This window comes from Crocuta crocuta, unplaced genomic scaffold (assembly GCF_008692635.1).
Source record: "Crocuta crocuta isolate KB4526 unplaced genomic scaffold, BGI_CrCroc_1.0 scaffold107, whole genome shotgun sequence".
NCBI lineage: Eukaryota > Metazoa > Chordata > Mammalia > Carnivora > Hyaenidae > Crocuta > Crocuta crocuta.
In genome coordinates, this window is record NW_027531877.1 from 1,202,096 (window position 1) to 1,229,253 (window position 27,158).

The 27,158-nt window shown below is 40.5% G+C and overlaps 1 protein-coding gene across 10 annotated transcripts in view; it reads right to left on the minus strand.

The window, feature by feature from the left end:
• Window positions 1-27,158, minus strand: part of PPP2R2B (protein phosphatase 2 regulatory subunit Bbeta) — a 453,296-nt gene that overhangs the window by 53,464 nt on the left and 372,674 nt on the right. For all 10 annotated transcript variants that reach the window (XM_077772959.1, XM_077772955.1, XM_077772962.1 and 7 more), the window contains one exon: window positions 5,204-5,381. In XM_077772959.1, coding sequence (XP_077629085.1) covers window positions 5,204-5,381 — 178 coding nt within the window. The remainder of the gene's footprint in view (window positions 1-5,203; window positions 5,382-27,158) is intronic.

A 27,158-nucleotide genomic window follows, 5' to 3' on the forward strand; every position in this document is an offset into this window, starting at 1 on the left:
GGGAGGATTCAAGACCATGTGTCACAAGGCTAGGAATGCCTCAATCTGATTTGGTGTTAAATGCAAAACCCTGGACCTCAGAGATCCTGCAAATATGTGGTAACTAGGGTATAAAGAGCAATATCTTGAGAAGAGCATACAACTACAGAACCAAAGGAGGCATCTAGAAAGAAGATGACCCAGATAATGAATTCAGCAGAATAGCATCCACACACTAAGACTCAATTTTTCTAGTTTCCCAATCTTTTCCAGGATAATGATGCTTCTTTTGAAACTTGTTTATAATTTATTTAGCAGGGTACTGGCCTAACCATATATATTTATGTGTGTATATGTATACACACACAAGCATATGTGTGTGGGCTCGCTCTCTCTCTATATCCATATACATATATGGATATATTTTATATACAGTGGACCCTTGAACAATGTGGGGACTAGGGTTACTGACTCCCACGCAGTAAAAAATCCACATATAACTTTTGACTCTCTTAAAACCTAATGATTAATACCTTACTGTTGACCTTACTGATAATATAAGTTGATTAACACATATTCTGTATGTTATATATATTATACACTGTATTCTTACAATAAAGTAAGCTAGAGAAAAGAAAACGTTATTGAGAAAATCATAAGAGAAAATACATTTATAGTACTATACTGCATTTATCAAAAAACCTCTCCGTGTCAGTGGACCTATGCAGTCCAAACCCATGATCCAAGAGTCAAGTGTATATACAGAATTTATCCACATACGCATATTAAAATAGAAATGCTTTTATGTATATGGATAACTATGTTTATATGAAACACCTTTAAAAAGTCTCACAATCCTCTCTGCGAGGCTTCGCTCTCAGGATCCTGAAACAGAGGCGTGGATAAGTTAAGAAGCACATTAGAGAGTACACAGCCGGTAAACAGGAGAGCTGAGTGTGAACTTCAGGCTTTCGGGCCTTCAGAAATTCTAGGACTTTTGGGACTCCAAAGCCTGAGTTCTCAGCCATGATGCTAATGTCACACCAAATGCCAGGCACCGGAAGTTGTGACTTCAGTTTTTAACCAGACTGCAAGACCACTTGTCTTACTATCTACTTTTCTTCACATATAACTTACTTTGTAATTTAAGTGTTTTCAGTATCTAGGAGATCATCAGACTGATAGAACTGTATTTCCTAGTATTCATGACTGTAAATACCTAACTATGAAAATGAAACAAGTTCACGCAATGCTTAGACGCACCTCGCTTACCACCCTGGTGGTACTCACATCACGCCTTGGGAACCCCACATTATTCTGTCCTGAACCACGTTTGTCAGCCTTCTTAGTGGGTAAGCGGCATTATAGCAGTAGTACAAAACAATGTAAGATTTCATAAGACCTGCCTGGTGGTTGGTGTTTTTCTGCAGGTGTTTTGAAAGATGGCCGCTTCATACCCCAGAGGTGGCTTCACTTCAGTGATGAGAGGCAAAAGGTTCCCAGTTTGTACAGTCAGCTTAGTGCTTACGGCAGTTTGGTTGAAAAGAACTATGTAGATATCAGTGATCATTGTCCTCATGATGACAATGATTATTTTACATATGGCTGCTTTCAGGGTGAATGGCACAGTCTCATTTGTATGCCAGCATCTGGCAGGCTGTCACACATCTGCAGAATATAACCTAAATTGTGCTATTAATATTTCCCCTTTGCATTCTCCCTGAGGCATCTGTCTCCCAAAATGCCTAAAGAAACCCCCCTTCCTCTTGAAGGCCTAGAGGCAAATCCAGAAAACATGTCATCTAGACTGGCGACAGCAGGCGCCCAGAGTGACAGCAGCTGAGTCTGAGCAGACTTCTGGCTCTCAGAAAAGATGTGAAGGGAGAAAGGGAACCACCACCCACATTCATTCTATTAGCAGCCACACCTCCATGCACAATCTGTGGGCAGGTTCTCGGAGGCTCAGACAGTATGTAGAGTCTGCTCTGTGAATGACAACAGATGCCAGTCATGGTCCTGAGGGTCAGGTCTTAGTGCCTCCATCACTGCCACTACTTGCTTAAAGCTGCCTTCCTTAAAAAGCCCTGGCAAACCAAGAAACAGACTTTTAACTACCAAGAACAAAGTGATGGGGAGGGAGGTGAGGCAGGATGGGGAGGGAGGTGGGGGAGGGGCTAAGTGGGTGCTGGGGATTAAGGAGGGCACTTATTGTGAAAAGCACCGGCTGATGTATGGAAGTGTTGAATCACTGGGGCACCTGGGTGGCTCAGGTGGTTAAGCGTCCAACTTCAGCTCAGGTCATGATCTTGCAGTTTGTGGGTTTGAGCCCCGCGTCGGACTCTGTGCTGACACTAGCTCAGAGCCTGGAGCCTGTCTTTGGATTCTGTGTCTCTCTCTCTGACCCTCCTCTGCTCATGCTTTCTCTCTCTCTCAAAAGTAAATAAAACATTTAAAAAAAAATTAGAAAAAAAAGGAAGTGTTGAATCACTGTATTATACACTTGAAATTCATTACACTGCATGTTAACTAACCGGAATTTAAATAAAAACTTAAAAAAAAGTGCAAGTATCGTGCACTCTTCTTTGGTGGAGGCTAGCTAGCTGTGTACCAAAACCGGGGTAATTTTTCTCTTACACACAGAGCTATATTACATTTCCCAGCCTGCTTTTCAGTTAGAGGTAGCCATGTGACTGACTTCTAACCAATGGAATCCATGCTATTTTAGGGCCTGGCTCAAAAGAGCCTCCCATGTGTGGTTCTCTACGATCTTCTCCTTTTGGTGTCCCGATTGCAGGTGACACTGGGGAGCTGGAAGGTGGAAGGACCTAATTCTCTGACTCACTAACTGGAGGAGGCTGTTTGCTGGTGGCAATCATCATAACGACTCCATTATAACAGAAGTCATCTTTTATGTGTTTGAGCCACTATGAGGTCTATTTATATCAAAACATTCAGAGCTTTACTATAACCACCGTACTTACAAAGTGAGACTTCCTGGTTAAATTTCACAACCGACTATGTACTGGATTGTTGCACTTTGGTGACCTATTGCATTTCAAACTTGACGTGTCCAACCAAAATGGTATTTTCTGGGTCTCAGAATGTTCCAAGTACTGGGATACAGGAATGGATCATACAAAGTCCCTTCTCTCATAGAATTTATACTCGAATATGGGGAACCCCCAAGTACCCAAATAAAAAAGCAATTTCAAATAGTGGTAAGTGCTGTGAAGAGGGAGAGAGGGCTGTTGGGGATGACTTGCGAATTACTGGGGAAAGGGTCTCTGAGGAGGTAACATGAGACTGAAGTCTGAATGATGGCATGCAGTTAGCCATGTGAACTCCAGGGACAGAGTATTCCAGAAAGAGGGAACAGCAAATACAAAGAAGAGACATAAGAAAAAGTTTATCCAGGAACAGAAAAGAGGTTAGTTGGTGAAACAGAGTGATTTCAATGAGAGTGACATGATAGGATATCAAAGAGGGAGGCAGAGGGACACCTGGGTGGCTCAGTCGGTTAAGTGTCTGACCTCGGCTCAGGTCACGATATCACAGTTTGTGGGTTTGAGCCCCACATCAAGCTCTGTGCTGACAGTTCAGAGCCTGGAGCCTGCTTCCCTTTCTGGCTTTCTCTTTCTCTTTCTCTCTCTGCCTCTCACCTGTTAGCGCTCTTTAACGGTCTCTTGAAACAATAAAAACATTAAAAAAATTTTTTTAAAAAGAGTGAGGCAGGGCCCATATTATTGAGAATCTTACAGTTCAAGATAAAGAACTTGGATTTTATTCCAAATTCATTGAGAAGCTATTAGACTGTTTTAAGCGTGTGTGTGTGTGTTTGGCAGAGAATGATATATAAATTAAATACTGAAAGATCCACTTTATTATGAGAACATGAACTATGTAGGGGATCAAGAAAAAATGGAGACTGAATAGGAGATTACTGCAGTCACACAGATGAAGAAATAATGGCTTATGGTAGCACAGATGGGTAGGAGTAAAATGGAGAGAGATGAGTTGATTTAAGATATATTTCAGAGGAAGCGCTGATAGGCCTCATGGACAGATTGGGCTGGGGGTATGGAGGCTGGTGAGGGAGAGAAAAGAACCTATACTGAGTTCTGGTCAGCTACTTGGGTAGAGAAAACATGAACGGAATGGGAATTCAAGAGAAGAGTCAGGTTTGTGGTAGCACAGACCACAGGACAGGGGGTGAATAAACGACCGATCTGTATTATTAAAAAGTGGGTCATTATAATGGAGTAAGAATGCTGGCTCAGACACTCATTCAACAATTTTCTTGATGTCTGTGGATTTTAGGTAACAGAGGAGATAGTCATACTTACATTAGGGTTTCTTATATCAAATATGCCTTTGGTGTACGCAGACTAGAAGGAAGGGTTGGGGACTTGAGGATTGCTAATAAACTTTAGTATCTCTTGATCCAAATGCTGGTTACACAGGTGCTCTGAGAAAATTCATCAAGCCCTAATATTATGATATGTGTACTTCTCAAAACGAGACTCTATGTGGGGTATTTGGGTGGCTCAGTTAGTTGAGCATCTGACTCTTGATTTTGGCTCAGGTCATGATCTCACAGTTCATAGATTTGAGCCCTGCATTGAGCTCTTCACTGACAGTGTAGAGCCTGCTTGGGATTCTCTCTCTCTCCCTGCCCCTTCCCTGACTGCATGTATTCTCTCTCTCAAAATAAATACATAATACTTTAAAAAATGAGATTCTATGCATAAAGTTCCTATTGCAGTGCCTGGAATTCAATACATGGCAGCCAGTATTATTTTCACCATCATGATACAATGAAAACCATCTCATGTGTACCTGTGGTCCATGCTGTCCATACAGGCCATTTATAGATCCTTTAACAAGAGAAAGGAACCCTAACTGAATTCTAGGGTCTTATCTTATAGTTGATAAAGTCACAACTGATTTTAATTCATGACACACAGATGCCAATGCCTAAAGGAGGTGATTCAGACTTTCAATCCAGAGCTGGTCCTGGACCACCTACTTCAGTAATTCAATACTTCTCTAACTCTGTTACGATGAAAATTGGACGCCAACATAATTTAAAAGAGCCTAGTTCTCCACAAGTGCTAGGAGTTTGTGGTTGTAACTGTTTCTCTCTCTTCTATTTCCCCCCACGCCTGCTCATACCTGAATAGTTAGGATTCAATCCAACTGGCTATTTACCCCAAGGAAAGGATACTAAAACTTTGATTGGTTATTTCAAAGTTCCATAGGTTAATCCTCAGGTCATCAGCTGACATGTAGGTTTCATAGTCGCTGTTGACTGATATGGAGTTGATGTGATACGTGTGTGCGTTGGCGAATACTCTTCGTGGGGTGGCCTCCACCATCAGGTCCATGGGTCTCAGGACAGGCACCTGGGATGAAAGAGGAATAAATCACTTCAGAACCAAAGTTCTTTATCAGGGAAAAAGTCTGCATGTTTATGCCCTTTATCATCACAACACAAAATCACAACCACATTTAAGAAGCTTGAAGTTAAGAGAAGCAGACTGGTAAATTCCTGTTTCCTCTGTTCCTTTTAGGTTTGTTTAAAAAATTTATTTTCCCTCTATTTCTTGTAGTTTTATTTCTTTCTCAAAAGACTTCATCACCACTTAGCCCTCATGGGCAATTTCATACTTTATAGATTGTAAGCTTTTTTCCTGGCCCCTCTAGGTGACCTCATCTTCAGAAAAGTGCACTTAGAAGCTACTGATGGGTCATTAGCTTCTGGAGCTGTTGTTCCAAGCTGCTTGCTTGTTTGTTTTAAACATGAAATGTACTTTAAAAAGGAAGTTGTGGGCAAATTTTAGAAGTATGTAGTTCAACTTTGATCTAACTATATATTTCATGGCTTTGGAGGCCTAGAACCCATCCTGGCTTTCTCTCTCGATCGTTAAGGGTATTTTGTGAAAATACGTAACCGCCCAAGATTCTAATAGTTCATTCTAAACTATATATAGTTTATGAATATATACGTATGAGTATATACGGCACTTAGTGACAACTTGTTTTACCTGGGAAATCTTGGTTTATATTTCTTGTCATGGTGTACCAACCAGGTAGTGTCCACTTTCACATCAAAACTATCCTAATACGGACAATAAGCTTTATGGTCATCTAACTGATATCTAAAGGGTCCTCAGTGATTGTGTGTTGAATGAGTGAATAAGGGTATGTGAGAAAATGTTTTGTTCTCCACAGGTCAAAGAATCAGGCAGTTAAATAGTTTCCTACACATGAAGGTCTTCCTGGCAAATATGAACAAGAAGATTCATGACTTTTCTGACTCTCTCTTTTTTTCCTTTTTTAAAAATGTTTATGTATTTGTGTGTGTGTGTGTGTGTGCATGAGAGAGAGAGAGAGAGAGAGAGAGAGAGAGAGNTAAAATGTTTATGTATTTGTGTGTGTGTGTGTGTGCATGAGAGAGAGAGAGAGAGAGAGAGAGAGAGAGAGAGAGAGAGAATCTGAAGTAGGCTCCAAGCTCTGAGCTGTAAGCACAGAGCCCATTCCAGGGCTTGAACCCACGAACTATGAGATCATGACCTGAGTCCAAGTTGGATGCCCAAGTGACTGAGCCACCCAGGCGCCCCCACCTCTCACCCCCCGACTCTCCTTTTGAATTCAAGGGCACTTCTGGACAACACCTGGGTGAACTGGTTCCTGAGAAAGTGAGAGAGAACAGCAATGCCTGACAGGGGACAGATTAAAAACAAACACAAAACACAGATGTCATCCTTTAAGAGAAAGAAGAAAATAAACAGACTGAAATTTCCTTTATAAGGAAGTCACCTCTTGCAACTGAGCTGACTTGATGACTGATTTTCTACCAGGTGGTTGATTAAGGCTTCAACTTCTGAATATGTTTCAACCCACAGGAAGGGGAAGAGGGCAGAAACGAAGGTTACACTTTGTGAAGTATACTCACTTCAATGGTATAGCCTTTTACAAAACATCATTCTTCCAGTTCAATCTTGAAGGGAGCTTAGCTCACTTCTGGGGAGCTTTTAAATATAATAATTTAAGCAAATAAGCAACTCAGAGGACTCAGAGTCCTACACAGCTCTGGCGCTAGATACCCTGGAAGACAGAGGTGGCTTGAGATGTGGATGTCGGATGGCAGGGATCCTCTGAATACCAGAACAGGGAGGGGAAAGCAAGTCTTTGTGTGCCCTCCACACCAATTATGGATAATGGTTTTAAAGCATAAGCTCAGGAATGGAGAGAACTGGAAGACCTTGGTTCTCATCACAGACTGACCACATACTGAAAGGCTGTGTGACCATGGGTGATTAACTTAGCCCTTCTGGGCTTTGGGTATACTATCTGAAAAACTGCTAATATCCACTGTGCCCTAGGTATCAGGAAAAGTGGCTGAGATCTGTGGAGATAACATGCTCTCTGGTTCACCTGCCCTCTCATTCCTTCAGCGACATTTACTGGGCTCCATACAACTTTCTGGGGAATCCAGCTGGTGGACCAAACCAGACACTCCCTGCCTTCATTGCGCTGGTCGAGATGGAGGAGGGAGATATGAAGTCACGTCATAATAAAATGCATTAAGTGCCCAGAAAGAGAGGGTATGATGCAAAGGAGGATTTAACAGGTCAGGGAGCCCTGGAGAGCGGTTGCTGAAGGAGTACTGGATGGATGACTGCGAAGGATGAGAACGGGTTTTCTGCACCAGGAGGAAAGAATGTTCCAGTCAGGGAAAAGAGCATGTGCAAAGGTCCTATAGAGCGGGTAAGGCAAAAATGAAGGATCGATAGGTCAATGTGGTTGAGACAGAAAGAGTGATGGGAATCATGGTAAGAAATGAATAGGGTAGGTTACAGGTAAGCTCTTACCCCCTCCCCCCAATATTTGCTATTATCCTTAGAGAAGAAGGGAGAACTAAAAAGATTTTCAATGATTGTGGTATGATAAAGTTTGATTAGATCATTTTTGATGTACTGGGGAAAACAAGTTAGAGGACAAATGAGGTAAAAAATTGGAAAGGAAGGTGACATACCATCCAACACCAGTTAAGGGTGCATGTGAGTTAAGACTTTGTAATGGATAAACAAAGTAACTCTGCTCTTGAGAACTCTGCCTGCAAGTATTTACTGGGCATTTACTGCTCTGTGTCAATCATTCTGAGGATGTTATGTCTGGTAATTCTTTCAACACTCTGTGAAATTGGTAGTAGCGTGAGTACTGTCACAAAGAGAAAGCTCAGGCTCAGAGAGGCTAGGTCAGTTGCCCAGGGATGCCCAGCTCCGAGCTATGAGGCATTTTCAGAATTTAATACCAGAGCCTACCTGACTGCAAACCCCAGTGCTCCTTCCCAAGTATCACACCACACTCAAATACCTGCATGGCAGGAAGTGATAAATGCTCTATAAATGACATGAAAATAAGCTGCCAGAAGAATTTAAGGAATCAACACTATTACTGATAACAGTAACTGGAGTGGTACTCACAAAGTTTTGTAGCTGAGCTGCCTCTACAAACCTCATTAGGTGATGTAGGTATTCCTGGCATTTGAATAGGGGTGACTATTCTGCGTACTTTCAAAAACACATGCCATGCTTTTGTAGTCTGTCAGAAAGGAACGCCCCACCTGGAGCTTTTGAGTGCTACCTATGCTTCCTCTGCCTCCTCCACCACCCCTCTCTGCCCCCACCCCAGAGGTAGCAGAGCTCAAAGCGAGCTCCCCAGGGCCCCAGAAGAAGTGGAATTTGCAAGGACTTCCTGTGGCTCCTCCTAAACTCCCCACTGAGCCTCCTTCATTACCCAGGGCCCCAGAAGAAGTGGAATTTGCAAGGACTTCCTGTGGCTCCTCCTAAACTCCCCACNCAGCCAGGATCAAGAGGCATTACAAAGTGGGAACTGCCAGTCCAGAGCGTCAGATTCACGTGACGGGCCTGCCTGCTAATTCAGGCTGACATATTCCATGATGTACCACTTAATAGGGAAGGCTCCGTGCAGGTGTCTGGGGAGGGGGCCTCTAATGCCTTACTCAGATAAGGCAGAGGGAGAATGTCATTCATGGTATGCCAGCACCATTCCCATGCCCAGGTCAAGTCCTGTCCACTGCCTAGTGATGCCCCTCAAAGGAAGGAAGATCGGGGGTGGGGGTGGGTCTGATTCAAGCTGGATGGGATGACTGATTAGGAAGCCCTGTTGGGACTGTGTTTTCCAACTGCTCTGGCTGCATATTCCCTTCAAGGTCAGGCAGGGAGAAGAATAGGATGCTGTTCTCTGAGTTGGGCCCACAGGCCCTATTCGGGCTTTCTCTGTAAGACACTGATGGAGGCTTCCGTGCTATGGGCCAGGCACTGTGTCAGAGCTCCCCTGACCCGACTCCAGGGCTCTGATTCATTCAGCCCTCTGCCTTCTCTGGGCAAAGCACTGGGGAAGATTCTTCTGCTTGCTCATTTTGCAGGAGAGAATCAAGGAGGTGGAGTATCCTGTCCAATGTCACACACAGAGTACGTTGAGGAGCTGAACCTAGGCTATTTGGTTTCTGATACAGATGACACTATTAGAGTGAAATGTGAACTTGCCATTTTTTGCAGGTCAATAATCACCAAATCTCAGCTACTGCCTCTGGTTCAGCCTAATACCTTGGAAGGACTTTGTGCTATAGACATGTGACACTGAATCATGGAACAATGAATCTTGGGAGGGCCACCGTGTGTGTGTGCGTGTGTGTGATGGGGATGGGGAATTTAATGGGAAGCTGTGGTTGTCTAGGTTTTACCTTCTTCATTGCTCTTGGTAGTACATTTGGATTCTCAGTCATACCATGCTTAAATAAATATTTCTGTGGATAAGGAAAGTTTGAAAACTACTGGCCCAGGCAGTACCTAATATTGGCAGATGAGGAAATCAAGACCCCCCAGAGGTGAGGAGCATTATCTATGGTCACCCAGCTTTCTGCCTCTTAACCCAGAGCTTCCTCTGCCCACCTACCTGCCAGCACCATAGTATGTGCCTGAACCATTCTCCATAGGACCAGAGCCCCCTTCTTGCCAAACGTCAGGACCAGAACTAGACAAAACCCAGGACCAAGCCAGGACCTTTAGCTTGTAGTTCAAAGCCTCTTTTCTGATCTATGTTGGCAGTAGTTGATGAGGCTAGAATCAACTCTGAGACAAGGCAGGTGCTGCATTGTGCTTAATGAAAAGAGAGTCTTTGGACTTCAAAGGTGGTTCTGCAGTGCACTGTGGGGTTTTGGTTATGTCCCTCCCTCAGGTGCCTCATATTCCTTCTGGTACCTTGATTAAGTTTCAGTTCATCACCCCAAGCCTGATTCCAAAGGATGAACACATTAGCCCAGTGGATAAGACAACCAGCATCGTGTTAGAAAATCAGCTGATAGCGTCTCAGGTCCAAGAGAGGGGTCTCAGAGTCTAACCTGCCGTAAAGCTTATAGAGGTATGTTTCATCTGTAATGTTAGTGGGATATAAAGAGCTTAGAGAAGAACCTCATGGCTGCCTCTCTCTCAGCACTGAGGTCTCTGTTCAATGATCACTTCCTGAGGGAGGCCTTCCGTGCCCCGCTCACCTCAAATAGGACACCCTCCACTCACTATTCCCTTAACCAGCTGACAGCTTAGGATGTTTTAAAACACTTCAGCAATTACAAGACTACCCTGTATGCTAGCTAGCTTGACAATTAATAAATTTAAAAAGATGAAAAAATATAAACACTTCATCAACTCATCAGAGAATTCTCATCAATATCCTGTGACTTATCTTGGTAGATATTATGACCCCTGCTGCACAGATGAGGGGACTGAGGCCAGAAAGGTTAAGTAATTTGTGTAAAGTCACACAGTTGGTATACACACCTGGCACTCTTGACTCTGGTCTAAGCATTTGGTGGCTCTCTATTCTGGGCCCTGGAAGAGCCCACTGGGGTATGAAGGAAAGAGACAAGGAAAGAGACATTTCAGTGTAGGGGATCTGTGCTGTAATGGAGGTCGTTGGGCACTGCCCAGGCTGTGTTTGTCAAAAGGGTTATGTGTCTACCTGGGAAGGTCAAGGGAGACTTCAAAAGGAGAGGGCTATGAAAGCAGGCAGGGTGCAAAGGGTTTGTAGGACCCCATCAGGCAGAGTGGGGAGTACTCTAGTCGGAGGGCCCAGCACATGCAAAAACTCAGGAGGAAGAGAGCAAAGAACACGTATGGAAGTGTGTGATTCCATGCATTTCTGGGGGAGGGTGTCTGTGATTTAACTATTCACTCAACAAATACTGAAGTCCCTGCTCTGGCCCAGACATGAAGAAAACCTGAATTGGGCAAGTGGGTAGACCATAGATGGGCTGTTACTTGAGGTGGGGTGATTACAGAAGTCCTCTCTCAGGGAAAGACTTTGAGTGCAGGTCTGAACGCAGTGAGGGACAGAGTCTTATGGCTGTCTGGGGAAGAGCATTCCTGGAGGAGGGATGAAGAAGTGCAAAACTTGGAGCACCTGAGGGTGGCGCATGCTTACGGTATAGGAGGAACAGCGAGTAATCTTTGTGGCTGCAGTGGTTTGTAAGCGAACAGCGGCAGATGTTGGCTCAGCAGTGAGCAATGGATGATAGATGTGACTGTGAGGACAGGGAAGATTCAGGGAGGCATGGGTAGCTGTCCAATGTAGACTCCCCTTCTGGTTCAGCAACCCTTTGCTCCCTCTGCCTCTCACCGCCCCTTCTGTCTCTCCCCACCCCTCCTTCAGTCTTCCTGCCTCGGCTACTTTCTCATTATCTTTTCTGCCTTTCCCCTTGGAAAATACAAGATCATCTTTCAGTTCCCAGAACCCATTTACTAACAAAATGAATGTTGCTGTCATTTGGCTTATTTGGTGGCCACGCGGGCGATTCTTCACAATCTTCCAGAGCACCTAAGCAGGTGCCAGTGGGTCACAAATCACCACCCCTCCACCCACTCAGAGATACACAAGGAAAGCTGTGCAGAATTCTGAAGCCCCTGAGGCCCCACTTGAAACGACATCTGTGAAAATGCACAGCAGGAAGAGGCTAGAGGTGAGGACTCAAGTGTCTTCCTTCACAGAGAAAAAACAACAGCTGTGTTTACCATGGCAACCTCCAGTGCCCCAGCAAGTTGACATATTCAAAGCAAGGCTGAGAGAGAAGAGATGGCCTGATAGGGAGCTAAAGAACAGAAAGAAGATGGAGTCATGGAGAAAGAAGAGGGAGAGATGATCATGCATAGAAGGATGTGAATGGATTTTAGCTGTTCAGCAACTCTGGGTCAGACATGTTTGAGTTTGGCAGAGAGACATTTGAATACCCTTGGTTGTTAAGTACAATGAACGTAAGTGACATTATGGAGCCTTTTGAAAAAATTTCTGTCCATTTAAATCCATGCTTGTTCCATATCTCTTCGTCATTGTTTGAAAGGTGCTTCCACCACTCTCCCAGTAGTTGAGATTACTTTACATTCTGACTGATAGGCTATACCAAGGTCACGGGTTAGGTGGTCTCCATATCATCAATTAAGAAGTATATGTAGGAATGTTATGATCACATACCGGCCCCAGATAAAATCTTCAATAAACATGTATTAATGGGCGCCTGGATGGCTCAGTCGGTTAAGCAACTGACTTTGGCTCAGGTCATGATCTCACGGTTCTTGAGTTTGATCCCTGTGTCAGGCTATGTGCTGACAGCTTGGAGCCTGCAGCCTGCTTTAGATTCTGTCTCCATTACTCTGCCCGCCCCTGCTCGCATTCTGTCTCTGTCTCTCTCATATACAAAATAAAACATTAAAAAAATACATGTATTGAGTATTTATTACATGCTAAGCATTTACCACACAGTTGGTCCTTAGGAAGCTTGGTGGAGACCAATTAACACACAACTTCCTACCCTTTCTTTCAGTTACTAACAAGCCCTTTTGGGATGCTGAAACCATGGCCGTTTAACGTAGAAAAGAAACAGATGAGAGCTCTCTACCTCCTCTTTGGTGCAAGGAAACGGTGACCTTGGTGCTCTAGGTGTAAGGCCAGTGGAGGATCTAGGGTGATTATACTATCGCATCTAGAAGCAATACACGGTTAAGGACACGCGGAAATTAGGAAGTCACAAATTCCAGCCTTACTTCAAGGTTGCCACCACGCATTTCTCTGGGCTTTCTTAACAAAAATCCGTCATGACTCTCCAATGACAATTACTTTAAGTCAAGGATAAAGCCAAGAGCTCAAGAGAACTGAGACTTCATTGTCAAGGAAGAGAGTAGATCGTCTTGAAAAAGGGAGAGTCATTGGGTCCTCCTGTAAGTATCTTTATTCCAAAGCAACACAGCTTTGTGACAGAGAAGCCATCTTCAAAAACAGGAGTATGTGATGGCTTCCCAAGAACTATATGGGATAGTTTTAAAGGCAACCATTCCCCCATCTCTAGCTTCCACATATTTTCCCTTCTGAAACAAAATCATCTCAGGAGATTCCTACACCCTAAGTTGTCCTTCTCCTCTTTGTGAAAGAAAAACACAGAAGACATTCATTAACCCATATTCAAATCTTACGATGGTGCACTATTCAAGGTATAAACACTTCTGAGAGGGGTAATTGGATGATGACTTTAATCAATGCCCCATAAATGCCACCACCCCCAGCTCAATGCAATATGAATTTCTAATAAAGTTTTTCTATTTGTGTTTAATCATTATTTGTAAGAATAACATATTTATGTTGTTCAGGCCAATTGTGTTCTATTAATACTGTTAGCAACGATTACATCCACAAGAGAATTTTAAACCTTTACAGTCACACACACATGGGGTGGGGGTAGGAGTCTATTTTTGGTGCAGAAATGATCCAAGAAAGCTTTTAACATTTATTTGGGCGAAGTTAAATGAAAATACATTTTTTAAGAAGAAAAAGAAACAATGTAAAGTTCTGACTTTTTAAAGAAGTTGTTCACATATTCTTTTAATGGTAATTGGTGGGTGTTCACTTAAGATGCTATTTAAATTCCAAGAGATGCATTAACAAGGTGTTGTAAAAGTTTTATTTTAAACTGCCTATGTTCAAAATACTTCTGAAATCATCTTCTGGAATTATTTACCATTACAATGGAAAATGATTACTCATCTACTTATAAATGCTCAGAAAGGCACACGAGTTTTCAACCTTCTTCTACAGGGTATGCAAACAAAAATTCTGAAGTTGTATGGTGTTTGAGAATTTTTAAAACAGAACTGGATTTGAATCATAGGGGGGCCATTTTCTAGCTATCTGGCCTTGGGCTTGTAACTTTACCTTTTGACACGTCAATGCTCCCTTCCATGATGTTAAAGATAGCAATTCTCTCAGTAGCTTTTTTTGAGAAAACTTAGCACAGGGCCTGATACATACCATCTACTAAGAAAAAATATTTTTATGGAGAACCTACTTTGGCCAGGATTGTGCTAAGCACTTTACGCATACCATTTATTGAATCTTCACAATGATCTTAATTAAGAGGTTGGTGCTGATATTGTTCCCAGTTCCCTGATGTGGATGCTGAAGCAAAGGAGGTCACAATGCTTGCTCAAGGATGTACACCTACTAAGCTCTGAAGCTGCCCTTGAACTTGGCTGTCTCGCTTCTGCCTCTACGGTTGTTATTCTTAGAATTTTGACCATTAGCTACCCTTTGTGGAAAAACGGTGCATTCTGAGAGATTGCCTAGGGAAGATTTTCAGACTCTTTCTCTTGGTTTAGGCGTCCCTTCTATCCACCCAGGGAATTCAGCTGTGATTACACAACTCAGCATTGCTCAGGAAAAGTGGCTAGTGCAATAACTGTTCACTGGGTAGCAATTAACTTCATCAGAAAAAATAAATAAACAGCTGAAGGCTTTTCTGGTTAGGAGTTTTCCAAATAGCTTCTGTCCACATTGTCATGAAAGCCTTGGAACAATGTGATTGTTCATCCAATTATCAAACCAACCTGGGGGGCAGAGTCTAGCGTTATGTGTGCCCATTATTAAAGGGTAATTCAGTGTAACAAACCAAATCGAGTATGTACAAAGACTGTCAAATAAAATAAACCACTAACAAATTAAATTACTTCCCATTTTCAGTGGGAAGAATGCCAGTCATTTTTCATTTTAAAAAATATGCATCTTAATTCTGTTTTTAAAAAAAAAACATGAAAAGAAGAATTACAGGTTTCTTGTGCTGACTGCACTGAGGTTTATTTTCCATGGGCACCTCTTTCCTGGTTCTAAGGCATGTTCTTTTAGAGAATTAATGAAGCATTAAGTCTCACCCTGGTCAAAAAACTTGTTTCCTCCATGGACCAATGGTGGATTGGAGTTCAAAAAGCGAGAGCGATGGGTTGGCTCCGGCTTACAGTGACATATCAGAGTTGTTGTTTCCAGAATGAAACTGCCACTCAATAGCAACCCGCCAAAAACCCCAGGGAATCCTATCCAAATAATATAATTTTTAGATTTCCCGATCACACCCTTCAACAGCCTCAATATGTCCCTGATTTCTTTTACTGGCTTTGTCATGGAGATTGAAATAAGCCTTAGAGGAAAAACCCCTTTGGACCAAGTCAGGCTTTGTGCTTCAGGTTCTTAAATATCTGAGAATTATATTCTTTCATTTGACAAACATTTATTAAGTGCCAATCACTGCTCTAGGTGGTACGTGTACAGAGTGAACAAAACAGATGATTTGTGGCACTTAAAGTCTAATAGAGAAGAAAGACATTAAGGTCTCAAGGCAGACATATTGTTGCAACTGCCAGTGATGTTATAAAGAGATGTATATTGTTTCGAGAGAGGACAGAATACTGTTTCATTAAAAAAAATATAAGGGCTCTAACGCAGATAGGGAATTTAGGTGAACCGTTTTTAAGGAAGTGAAAACTCACCTCCCAAAAGCAGGGGCATAGCATCCTCTAAATCAGTGGGTTCTTAACTGGGGAGAATTTTGCCTTTTAACAAGTCTGGAGATATTTCTAGTTGTTGCAAGTGGGTGTAGGCTACCAGCATCCAGTGGGCAGAGGCCAAGAATGATGCTCACTACCCTACAAGGTACAGAAGAGTCCCCGGCAAGACAAAATGATCTGGCCCAAAATATCAATAGTTCTGAGGTTAAGAAACCAGGCTATGAAGGAAATCCTTCAGATACAGATGTCTAAATTTAGGATAGAGAAAATTAACCCTATTGTTCATGTACACAATAGGCAGTAAAGAGTTCCTGTTCATAGAGATGTTTGGAATTAAAGAGTATATGTATGTATACACACACATACATGCACACTCATATATATATATATATATGTATATATATACACACACACACACACACATATTTATTTTGTACATGAATACTTTCATTCACATGCAACACACATGCAATACTTTTATCCTCTACTGCAACACACAGCCCATAAAAGCTGCCTGAGGAATTAATATATATATTTTTAAACCCAATGCATCAAAGATAGTTTTTATGGCAGAGGAACAATTTCATGCTCTCGGTATCTTTGACTTCTTTTGGCCTCTCTATGGAAAAGAGAGGAAAAATATCTTTCCCTCAGAACATAAACTCACTATCTAATTACCAGTCCATGCAGCAGCCTGTAATTCTGCTGGTTTTATCTTATTTTTTTTTCCTCCCAGACACTTCCATTTTCTGCCAACATTGCTATTTCTCAAAGCATGTTTCCCTGTTCACTGCCTTTCCTGTTATTTCCCTTGATGTTTCACATTGTGTAATTCTACAGGAAGAAAGGAGACATCTTAAAATATCCCAGTAGGAGAAAATTTCAATTAGCGCCTATAGGTGGGGAAGGGGATGGGATGGGAAGAGGCAGAGGCTTAATTTCTTGGTTAGTTTGGGAAGGATTAATCCCATGAAATTGTTTTTGTTTTGTTTTTCAACTGCTATTGATAAACGTATTTCTAAAATCTGTCCACACATGTTCTCCTATCAATGATTAGCATAAATATGGAATCTTCGATGACCAGGGATCAAGAATACCTGTCACTTATTACTACAGAACATACAGAACCCAGAAGATAAATGTACACTTGGTATTTGCTTCAAGAATCTTAGGGTTCAAAAGTACATCTGAGAAGTCAAGACACTAAAAAGATGTAGAAATTTACAAAGAACTTTGAAGCATGACCTTTCATAGAACAAAGCTATACAAAGCTCATTGGTATCAGTTCTGCCTCCCGCCAACAGATGGCGGTAGTGATTACAAATGACACTATAATTTAGGAACAAATAGACTTCTGAATTACCTTGTGGAATTGCATCCTGTAGTTCCCATTCCTGATTGCACATGAGAATCAAATGAGGACTCTTATTAAAAACTGATGTCTGGCTCTGACCACTGAGCTATTAAGTCAGAATGCCTGTGAAGTGGAACCCAAGTACTGGGTTTTACAAGCCCCCTAGATGACCAATACGTAGAGCCAAGGCTGACAGCCAATGAATCTGAGGGGGTAGATGGAATGGTTTCCATACAGCAAACTTGTAATAGTGGATATCTTTCAGGGTATGAGATTATATGAGTTTAAAATCATTTTTAAAGTTTTGTGTAGACTGAGGTTTTTATGATAACTTAAAAAAAAAAAACCCTCCGAGTTTTAAAATACACAAAGAAGGAGGAAATCATTTATGGAAGATACAAATGACAAGAAAAAGGTTACTATTCAAAATATACAAAGAGTTCCTAAAAACTGATAAAAACACAAATCAGTAAAACTATGGGCAAAGGCCAGGAACAGAAAATTGGGAGAAAAGGAAAACCAAATGATGAAGAAATATACAGAAATATGCCCAATATTATTAGTAGTCAAGGAGATGCAAGTTAAATTTGTGAATATTCTTATAGAAGATTAATCTTATGAATCTTTAATTTTTACTTATAAAAATTTTACTATATGCCAGTCACTGTTCTAAGTCTTTATAACTATTAATTCATTTAATACTCATAACAATTTTATGAGGTAGGTATTCATGTTATATCTCTTTACAAATGAGGATAACGGAAGCATGAAGCAGTTATGTGTTGTAGCTTAAAGTTGCACAGGTTGTGTGTGCTAGAGCTGAGGTAGTAAGAGCATCCTCATCCTTAATTACTACACTACGCTGCCTTGTCAGGAGTACCTCGCTGTGAATAGGCAAAAATTATAATGACTAACAACACCTTATGCTGGAAACGGTGTGAGGAAATGGGCACTTTCTGGTGGGATTATGAATGGCAACAAGATTTTCGGAAGGTGATCTGGAAGTAGCCATTAAAACAAAAATAATGCACACATCTTTTAATTCAGCAAATCTCACTTTTAATGGAAACTATTCAACACATCCAAAACATTAATTTGCGATCGTATATGTTGGAGAACATTTTTTGCAGCAGTTAGTTATAATTGTACTGTAGCCAAATCTGGAAACAACCCAACTGCCTACCAATGGGGGGATGATTTAATAAGCTATAGTACATACATACTTTAAAATATCTGTAGCTATTTCAAAGAAGATGAATTCACCTGAAAAGGTGCTAATACTACTAAGCAGAGTAATATATATAGTATGGTCTCCATTTTGTAAAAACAAAACAAAATCAGGGGCGCCTGGGTGGCTAACTCAGTTAAGCGTCTGACTTTGGCTCAGGTCATGATCTCATGGTTCGTGGGTTTGAGCCCCGTGTCGGGCTCTGTGCTGACAGCTCAGAGCCTGGAGCCTGTTTCAGATTCTGCGTCTCCCTCTCTCTCTGACCCTCCCCTGCTCATATTCTCTCTCTCTCTCTCTCAGAAATAAATTAAACATAAAAAAATTAAACAAAACAAAACAAAATCGTATCCATCAATTAATGCTATTTTGTGTTTGTGTAGGCAAAGAGAAAGGTATGGAAAGACACATACCAAACTAGTAGCATGAATTACATCGAGATGTGGGTCCACAATTTTGTATTATTTGACTTGTTGCTGTAACCATGCATTAATTTTGGAGTGTAAAAGAAAAAGCGGCAAAATCCTTAGGTCTAATGTCCTGCCAGGGAAGGATTCTTCGGATTCTTCTGTCTGCACTGGATTCTTCCTGGGAAAACTGAAGTGGCTCTAATGAGCACGACTTCCTCATTCCTATGAGCTCAGATCTGCTTTCTTGAACTGTCCACCTGTTAGTTCCCTAGGTGACCAGAGAGCCAGTCTACCCCCATTCTCCATGCAAAAGCACTTGAGATATTTGACGACAGCTCTCAACCCACCCCATTCCTCATTAAGCAAATTATACCAATACTTGGCCTCCAATCTTCATACCCCACCAATGGTCAGTGCTGTTTCACCTCTACTGATGCTTTGCTTTATGGAACACATCTGCCAGTCGGAACACAGAGGGACCTACATTCTTCTATACAGGACGTGTGCTTCTTACTTATGTAGCTTAAAAGTGATTTACCTCTGTCAGAGTCCATATCATGTGGTCGATTAAAATTCTCAGGTCTTTTTTTTCCCCCAAATAAATGAATGTCAAGTCAAATATCTTCTATGCTACTGACTATTCTCTCCCAGTTCTTCCCCAGATTTATCCCTTCCTTTTTTTTCTTTTTTTTTTTTTAAATATTTATTCATTTTTGAGAGAGAGAGACAGAGAGTGAGTGAGGGAGGGGCAGAGAGAGAGGAAGACACAGAATCTGAAGCAGGCTCCAGGCTCTGAAATGCACAGATCGCGAGATCATGACCTGAGCTGAAGTCAGACGGTTAACAGACTGAGCCATCCGGAAGCTCCTCTCCCTTCCTTTTAGGAGTGAAATGCAGGAATGGGAAATAGTATGTGTGTGTGTGAAATGAATGAATTATGGATTCTGGCTAATTGGATTTTTCTGTATAATGAAGAAGATGGGTGAATGAGTTAGGAACGTGGAGACGACAGGATAGTGTCCTGTAGTCCGGCTGCACAGTGGAAGGTACCCTAAATCTTCCACTCCCCAATGTCAGGACTAAATTTGAAATATAATATTCCTGGCAAATAAAACTATTACATGAAGTGGGTGAGGGAAGCGGTATCTCTAGAGAAGTTTTGCTAGTTCCAAGGAGAGAGAGCGGGAATAGGCAAAGAAAAGAGGTGAAGGAAGGGGACAAGGAAGAGAAGAGGGTGTCTGAGAAAAGCAGCAGCGCACAGGACTTCAAAGAGAAAAAGCACGGCAAGCCTCCAAAACAGGAAAGGGGCAAGAGAAGAAGGTGGGAGGGGTGGCGAGGGGCAGGTAATCATCTAGTCTGGACTGTTTAGATGTCAAGAACCAGAAACCTCCTCAAGTTTACTTTTTAAAAAAACTCCTAAAAGACAAAAAACAAAAACAAAACACAACAAAAACCCAAAAGGATTCTTGTAGGACAGAGAAACCTGGGGGATTATCAGGCCTGGAAGTGGAGTGTGTGAAATAGAACAGGGACATGGCAAGCTGTGAGGAACCGGGGACGATGCTTTGTCTTGTGGTCTCTGTGGCTCTCTAAGGCCACCTGGTCTCCTAACTTGCTTCTTCCTGGACTTGTGGCCCTTTCTGCTCCCCTTACCAGAGAAAGTTAATTCTCTCTGTTGAGGGGTGTGAGCGTGGGTTCCAGCGAGTCTCTCTAGTTCTATCTCCATTACGCTTTCAAACCAAGTGCTCCTCACTATTAGAAAGGAGACAAGGCAACAAGTAGTGGGGAGAACCAAGCAGGATGAATGGAAGAGTCAAACCCTTGGAAACAAGTCTCCTCTGTTCCCGTGAACATATCACGTTCATAATCACCTCCATGCTTCACTTCTAATTACCACCTTCTTTCCTGAAGTCTCCCCAGATCCTGACCATGCCAGTTAACAGAACTCCACCCCATCCCGCCTTTCTCATGCCGTGTATGTACTCAATCCAGTGGAACATCTGACATTTTAAGAGTCCCTTAGAAAGGAATGAATTTTCTAGCTTCCTCCTTTAGCCTAGCACTATTTTGACAGCCTTCTTGGAATCATTTCCTGACTAAAGCTCCCGGCATTATAATTCAGACTTCTAATGGTCTCTTGTTCAAGAAGACTGAATGAAACACAACTGGCCACTATTACTGCCTTTCAATCTTCTTCAGGCAATGAATACTTTCCCTTAATTCCCTCTTATAATTTCCCTCCTATTCCCTAATAATCTTATATGTTGTGACTTTTCTGTGGCAATCACACACTTCTTAAGACTAGATTGTTAAAGTGTATTAGAATAAAAGTTTATCCTGAATAAAACTTGATAATTATTTCCTCTGGAACAATATACTATTTCGGATGACTTATGCCTGCTCTGGTTCTAACACTTTTAAATTATTTTTCACTAAGACTCTGGGATGTTTTCCCACACATTCACTTCCTCTTTTCATACTCTCCGTATATATGCTTGATTTTTCTCTCCACATGCTGCTAGCAGCACTATATTTTATTTGTCATCTATTGATTTATTGTTTTTTTATTTTTATTAAAATTCAAGTTAGTTAACAGATAGTGTAGTACTGGTCTCAGGAGTAAAATTTAGTGAATCCTGACTTACATAGAACACCCAGGGCTCATCACAGCAAGTGCCTCCTTAATGCCCATCCCCCACCTAGCCCATTCTCCACCTCCCTCCGTCCATCCACCCTCAGCTTGTTCTCTACTGTTAATAATCTCTTATGGTTTGCCTCCCTCTCTCTTTTTATCTTATTTTTCCTCCCCTCCCCTATGTTCATCTGTTTTGTTTCTTAAATTCCACATATGAGTGACATCAGAGGATATTTGTCTTTCTGTGACTGACTGACTTCGCTCAGCGTTATGCTTTGTCCTTTTAGAACTCTGTATCCTATCTGTTTCCCTCAAGTTTGTAAGGTTGCCATCCATTTCTTTACTCATTCCTGACCTCTTCTTTATCCCCTAGTTTTGCAAAATGTGAGCCTATACAATGGGGGGAAGAGGAAGAAGGGTGTAAGGATGAAGCGTATAGACTTTGAGGCTGGCTCATAGGACTATAAACTCTATTAATTTTCTTTTCTTCCTGAAGGGAGGAATATGAATTATTTTCTCAAATAGCCAAAGCAGGGGACCTGCTTAAAAACCATAAATCTCTCAGGCTAACAGTTAAAAGGAAGGGAAAACTAATCATACACAGGGAAAAAAAAGACAAGTATGCAGTTCATTTAAAATCACTGTAGTTGAACACCAAGTCGCTCCACCTGACTTCTACTTATTTCACATTCTATTGAGAACCCATCTTGCATCTAACCTAGGAGTAATAATTATAGACTGAAGTGCATCACATATGCATTAATATGTGGATTCAACTATATGTGCTTAGCATAAAACAGAAAAATGAAAGAAGGAAACAAATTTAAATAATGTTGACTGTGGCAACTGCATTCCACTCAATGGTTAGAAGCCCCCACACAAATATGAGATCAGGGGAGTCAGTCTGCTCTTTCCTCAGATAGATTGTCTGTGTGGATCTCATCTCCTAGCATCTTGATATGTTGAATGAGCTACTAAGGTTTAAAGAAGTCTGTTTTTCAGAAATGGCCATTCATATTTTTTGTATAGCTTTATATTACACACTACTCTTTATATGGTGCTTATTTACATATACATGTTATTTTCTACGGAGTTTACAAAAACTATTTATACGATCTCTCATGGGTGATTAAGGGATTTTTCAGGGACATTTTTGAACAAATTCGATAGAGGCAGGGGATGACTTTGGAACCCTCCCTCTATGAAAGTGTCACTTTACTGATCCTTTTACAAATACCTACTATTTTCCATGTGCCATTACCTCCTTTAAGTCTCACAAAAATCCCACATGGTTGATATTGTTTTACAACTGTTTTATAGATTTTTAAAGAACTGAGGTTTAGTGAAGTTAAATGATGTAATAAGCATTAGGTCAGTCAGGATCAGCAGAGATTGGATCCAAACACAGTCTGAATTCGTGTTTTATACTATGTCAAGGAATTTAAAGTTGATAATTTTCAAGTTCTTCCTTGGCACAGAGGATGATATTCTAATACTTAAAAAGTTATTATAACTATTTCCAAGCAATATTTGTTGAGTACTTACTAAATGCAAGGTGCTACTGGTATATTTTAGGTATGGAACAGCTTTTTTCCTAAAGGAGATAACAAATTGAGAAGATAAAACAAAGAGTCAAATAATATAAGAAAATCATCAAATAATTTGCAGGCAGGAGCCAATAATAGGCCTCATAAGTCATGATAAGGACTTGAGAATTCATTCTAAGTGATAAAGGTAAAGGAAACCACCCGAGGCTGTTAAAAGGGGAGTGAAAGACCTTATCTGCATTTTTAAAAGCTCTTTCTAAGTGCTTTGTGGTTGGGGGTTTGGGGATGGGAGGGTGGGGGGTACATGAATGTACGAAGGACAATTGAAAGTCTTTTTAACATGGTAGTGGAGGATATAGGTTTAGAAACAAACTAGCAGAACACAGAAAGGCAAAACAGAAGAGAAAATAAAGCAATTACATATATAAGCTGCACTGTAGCAACAACAGTAAAACAGAAAATGTAGAAATCAGAGTTATCAACATGGTTTATAGGCTTGAGGAAATCACAGAAAACAAAATGAAAAAGTACTAAGATTTAAAAATCAATGCAGAACAGATTATATATACACAAAACAAGGAGGATCCAATGTATGTATAATTGTTAGTTATGAAATGACCAAAAGAAGCAATTCTGAACAAAAATTATAAAAGTTGCATGAAATAGAGACTTCAATCGACGATTGAAAAGATGGAAAAGACTGAAAAGAGTGAAGACAGTAATCCAAGAGCAACTGTTAGAGAAAATTTAGTACAAAGGCATACCCTAGAGAAGTTGTGTTACTTTAGGCATAAAGAATATTTACAGGTTATGCAGATCTTTAAATTGACTCATATATGAGAAGTAAAAATAAAGACTGACTTCAGACTTCCCGCCCCAGTAAACTCAACACCAGTAACGGAACCAGTGTCAACAAGTTATGACAATTGTATATTCTCTCAGTTTGTGATTTAGAATAGATTCAACTTTCTTAAGCAGGAAAAAACCAGGGAACACAATATTTACGAACTTGTACTAGAATGTAAGCTCCATGGAGTCAGGGTCTACTTCTATATTGTTTTCCATTTTCTTCTCAGCACCCAGGAAATGGAGTATTACACATTTGTAGGTACTCAGCAAATGGTGATCAAATGAAAAAACTTTTTACATAAAAAAGCTGGAGATCTTCTCATTCAGAAATTTCTAAACTAGTTTTTCATCAGAACCACCAAATAGCTCTTAAAGAGAATTAGAAACTACAGATTGCTTACATCTACACTTTGAGACTGAAACTCAGCTAGTCTGGGGTAGGCCTTAAGTGTCTTGATTCTGAAAAATCTTCCCCTTCAATTTTCTTTTTCTTTTTCTCCTCTTTTTAAAAAAGTCTTATCTGCTTTACCCAAACTCTTACCATTTTCTTTAATGGGTCCACTCTCTAGTTAACTATATTAATTTTGCTAGGAAACTTCACATCACATCAGTGCATGAAAAACGTATTCTGTGAATTGCTAAAGAACCCCAAAAGAATGTTATAAAAATAAACACAATGAAAAAAAAACTGTTCTTAACCTACCATAGCTAAAGCAGGAAGAAACAGACAGTCTGAACAGACCAATTACCCCAATGAAATGGAGTCAGTAACCAAAAACTTCCCCCCAAATAGAAGTCTAGTATCAGATGCCTTCAGAGACAATTCTACCCAACATTTAAAGATGAGTTAGTACCTATTCTCTTCAAACTGTTCCAAAAATATAGAAGAGGAAGGAAAACTTCCAAATTAATTCTATGAGACCAGCATTACTCTGATATAAAATCAGCTAAAGACACCACAAAAAAGAAAATTATTGGCCAATATCTCTGATGAATATAGATACAAAAATTCTCAACAAACTATTAGCAAACCAAATCCAACAATACATTAAAAAAATCATATATCATGATCAAGTGAGATTTATTCCAGTTATGTAATGGTGGTTTAATATCTGCAAAACAATCGATATATCACATCACAAAGAGAAAGGCTAAAAATCATATGACTATTTCAATAGATGCAGAAAAAGCATCTGACAAGGCCTAACATCCATTCATGATAAAAGCCCTCTGCAAGGTAGGTCAAGAGGGACCATATCTCAACATAATAAAGTCCTTATAAGAAAAACCCACACCCCTCACATGGTGAAAAACTGAGCACCTTATCCCTAAGATCAGGAATAAGACAAGGATATCCATTTTTATTGTTTTTATTGAGCATAGTACTCGAAGTCCCAGCCACAGCAATCAGGTAACAAAAAGAAATAAAAGGCATCCAAATTGGTTAAGGAAGAAGCCAAACTCTTACTATTTGCAGAGGACATGATACTACATATAGAAAACTCTAGAGTTCACCCAAAAACTACTAGAACTGACATATAAATCCAGTAAAGTCACAGGATACAAAATCAGTGTATAGGAATGTATTGCATTCTTATACTCTAATAACAAAGCAGCAGAAAGTGAAATTAAAAAAGCAATCCCATTTACCATTGCATCTAAAACAATAAAATATCTAGGGATAAACTTAACCAAAGAGGTAAAAGCCTTGTACTCTGCAGACTATAAAACACTGATGAAAGAAATTCATGATGATACAAAGAAATGGAAAGACATTCCATGATCATGGGTTGGAAGAACAAATGTCGTTAAAACGTCTATATTACCCAAAGCAGTCTACACATTTAATGCAATCCCTATCAAAATAACAACAGCATTATTCACAGAGCCAGAACAACCCTAAAATTTGTATAGACCTCAAATAGCCAAAGTGATCTCGAAAAAGGAAAACAAAACAGGAGGTATCATAATTCTAGACTTCAAGTTATATTACACAGTGGTAGTAATAAAGAAGTAGGGTACTGACATTAAAAAAGACACACTGATCAATGGAATGGAACAGAAAACCCAGAAACAAAACCACAATTATATGGTCAATTCATCTTTGACAAATATGCAATGGGAAAAAGCCTCTTCAACAGATGGGGCTGGGAAAACTGGACAGCAACACAAAATTGGACCACTTTCTTTCATCATATACAAAAATAAACACAAAATGGATTGAAGACCAAAATGTGAGACTTGAAACCATAAAAATCCTAGAAGAGAGCACAGGTAGTAATTTCTTTGACATCAGTCACAGCAACATTTTTCTAGATGTGTCTCTTGAGGCAAGAGAAACAAAAGCAAATATAAACTATTGGGACCACATCAATAAAAAGCTCCTGCACAGTGAAGGAAACAACCAATAAAACTAAAAAACAACCTATTGGATGGGAGATAGATATTTGCCAATGACATATCTCATAAAGGATTAGTACCCAAAATGCAGAAAACACTGATAAAAAATTCAACACCCAAAAGACAATCTGATTAAAAATGGGTGGAAGACATGAACAGACATTTATCCACAGAAGACAGGCAGATGGCTAACAGACACAGAAAAGATGCTCAGCATCACTGATAATCAGGGAAATGCAAATGAAAACTACAATGAGTTATCATCTCACACCTGTTAGAAGTGCCAAAATAAAGAACAAAAGAAACAGCAAATATTGGTGAAGATGTAGAGAAAATGGAACCTTCTTGCATTGTTGGTGAGATTGCAAACTGGTGTAGTCATTCTGGAAAATAGTAGGGCGGTTGCTTAAAAACTTAAAAAATAAAACTACCCTATGATCCAGTAATCATACTACAGGGTTTTTACCCCCAAAATAAAAAACCCTCAGTAATTCAAAGGGCATATGTACTCCTTTGTTTATTTACAATAGCCAAACTATGGGAGCAGCCCCAGGGTGCACACTGATAGATGCAATGGATAAAGATGTGGAATATTATTGAGCCATAAAAAAGAATGAAATCTTGTCATCTGCAACCACAGAGATGGAGCTAGAGAGTATAATGTGAAGCAAAGTAAGTCAGAGAAAGACAAATACCATATGATTTTACTCCTATCTGCAATTTAAGAAACAAATAAGAAAAGGAAAAGAAAAAAGAGAGACAAACAAAGGGACTCTTAACTACAGAGAACCAACCGATGGTTACCAGAGGGGAGGTGGTACCAGAGGGGGATGGTTGAGACAGGTGATGGGAAT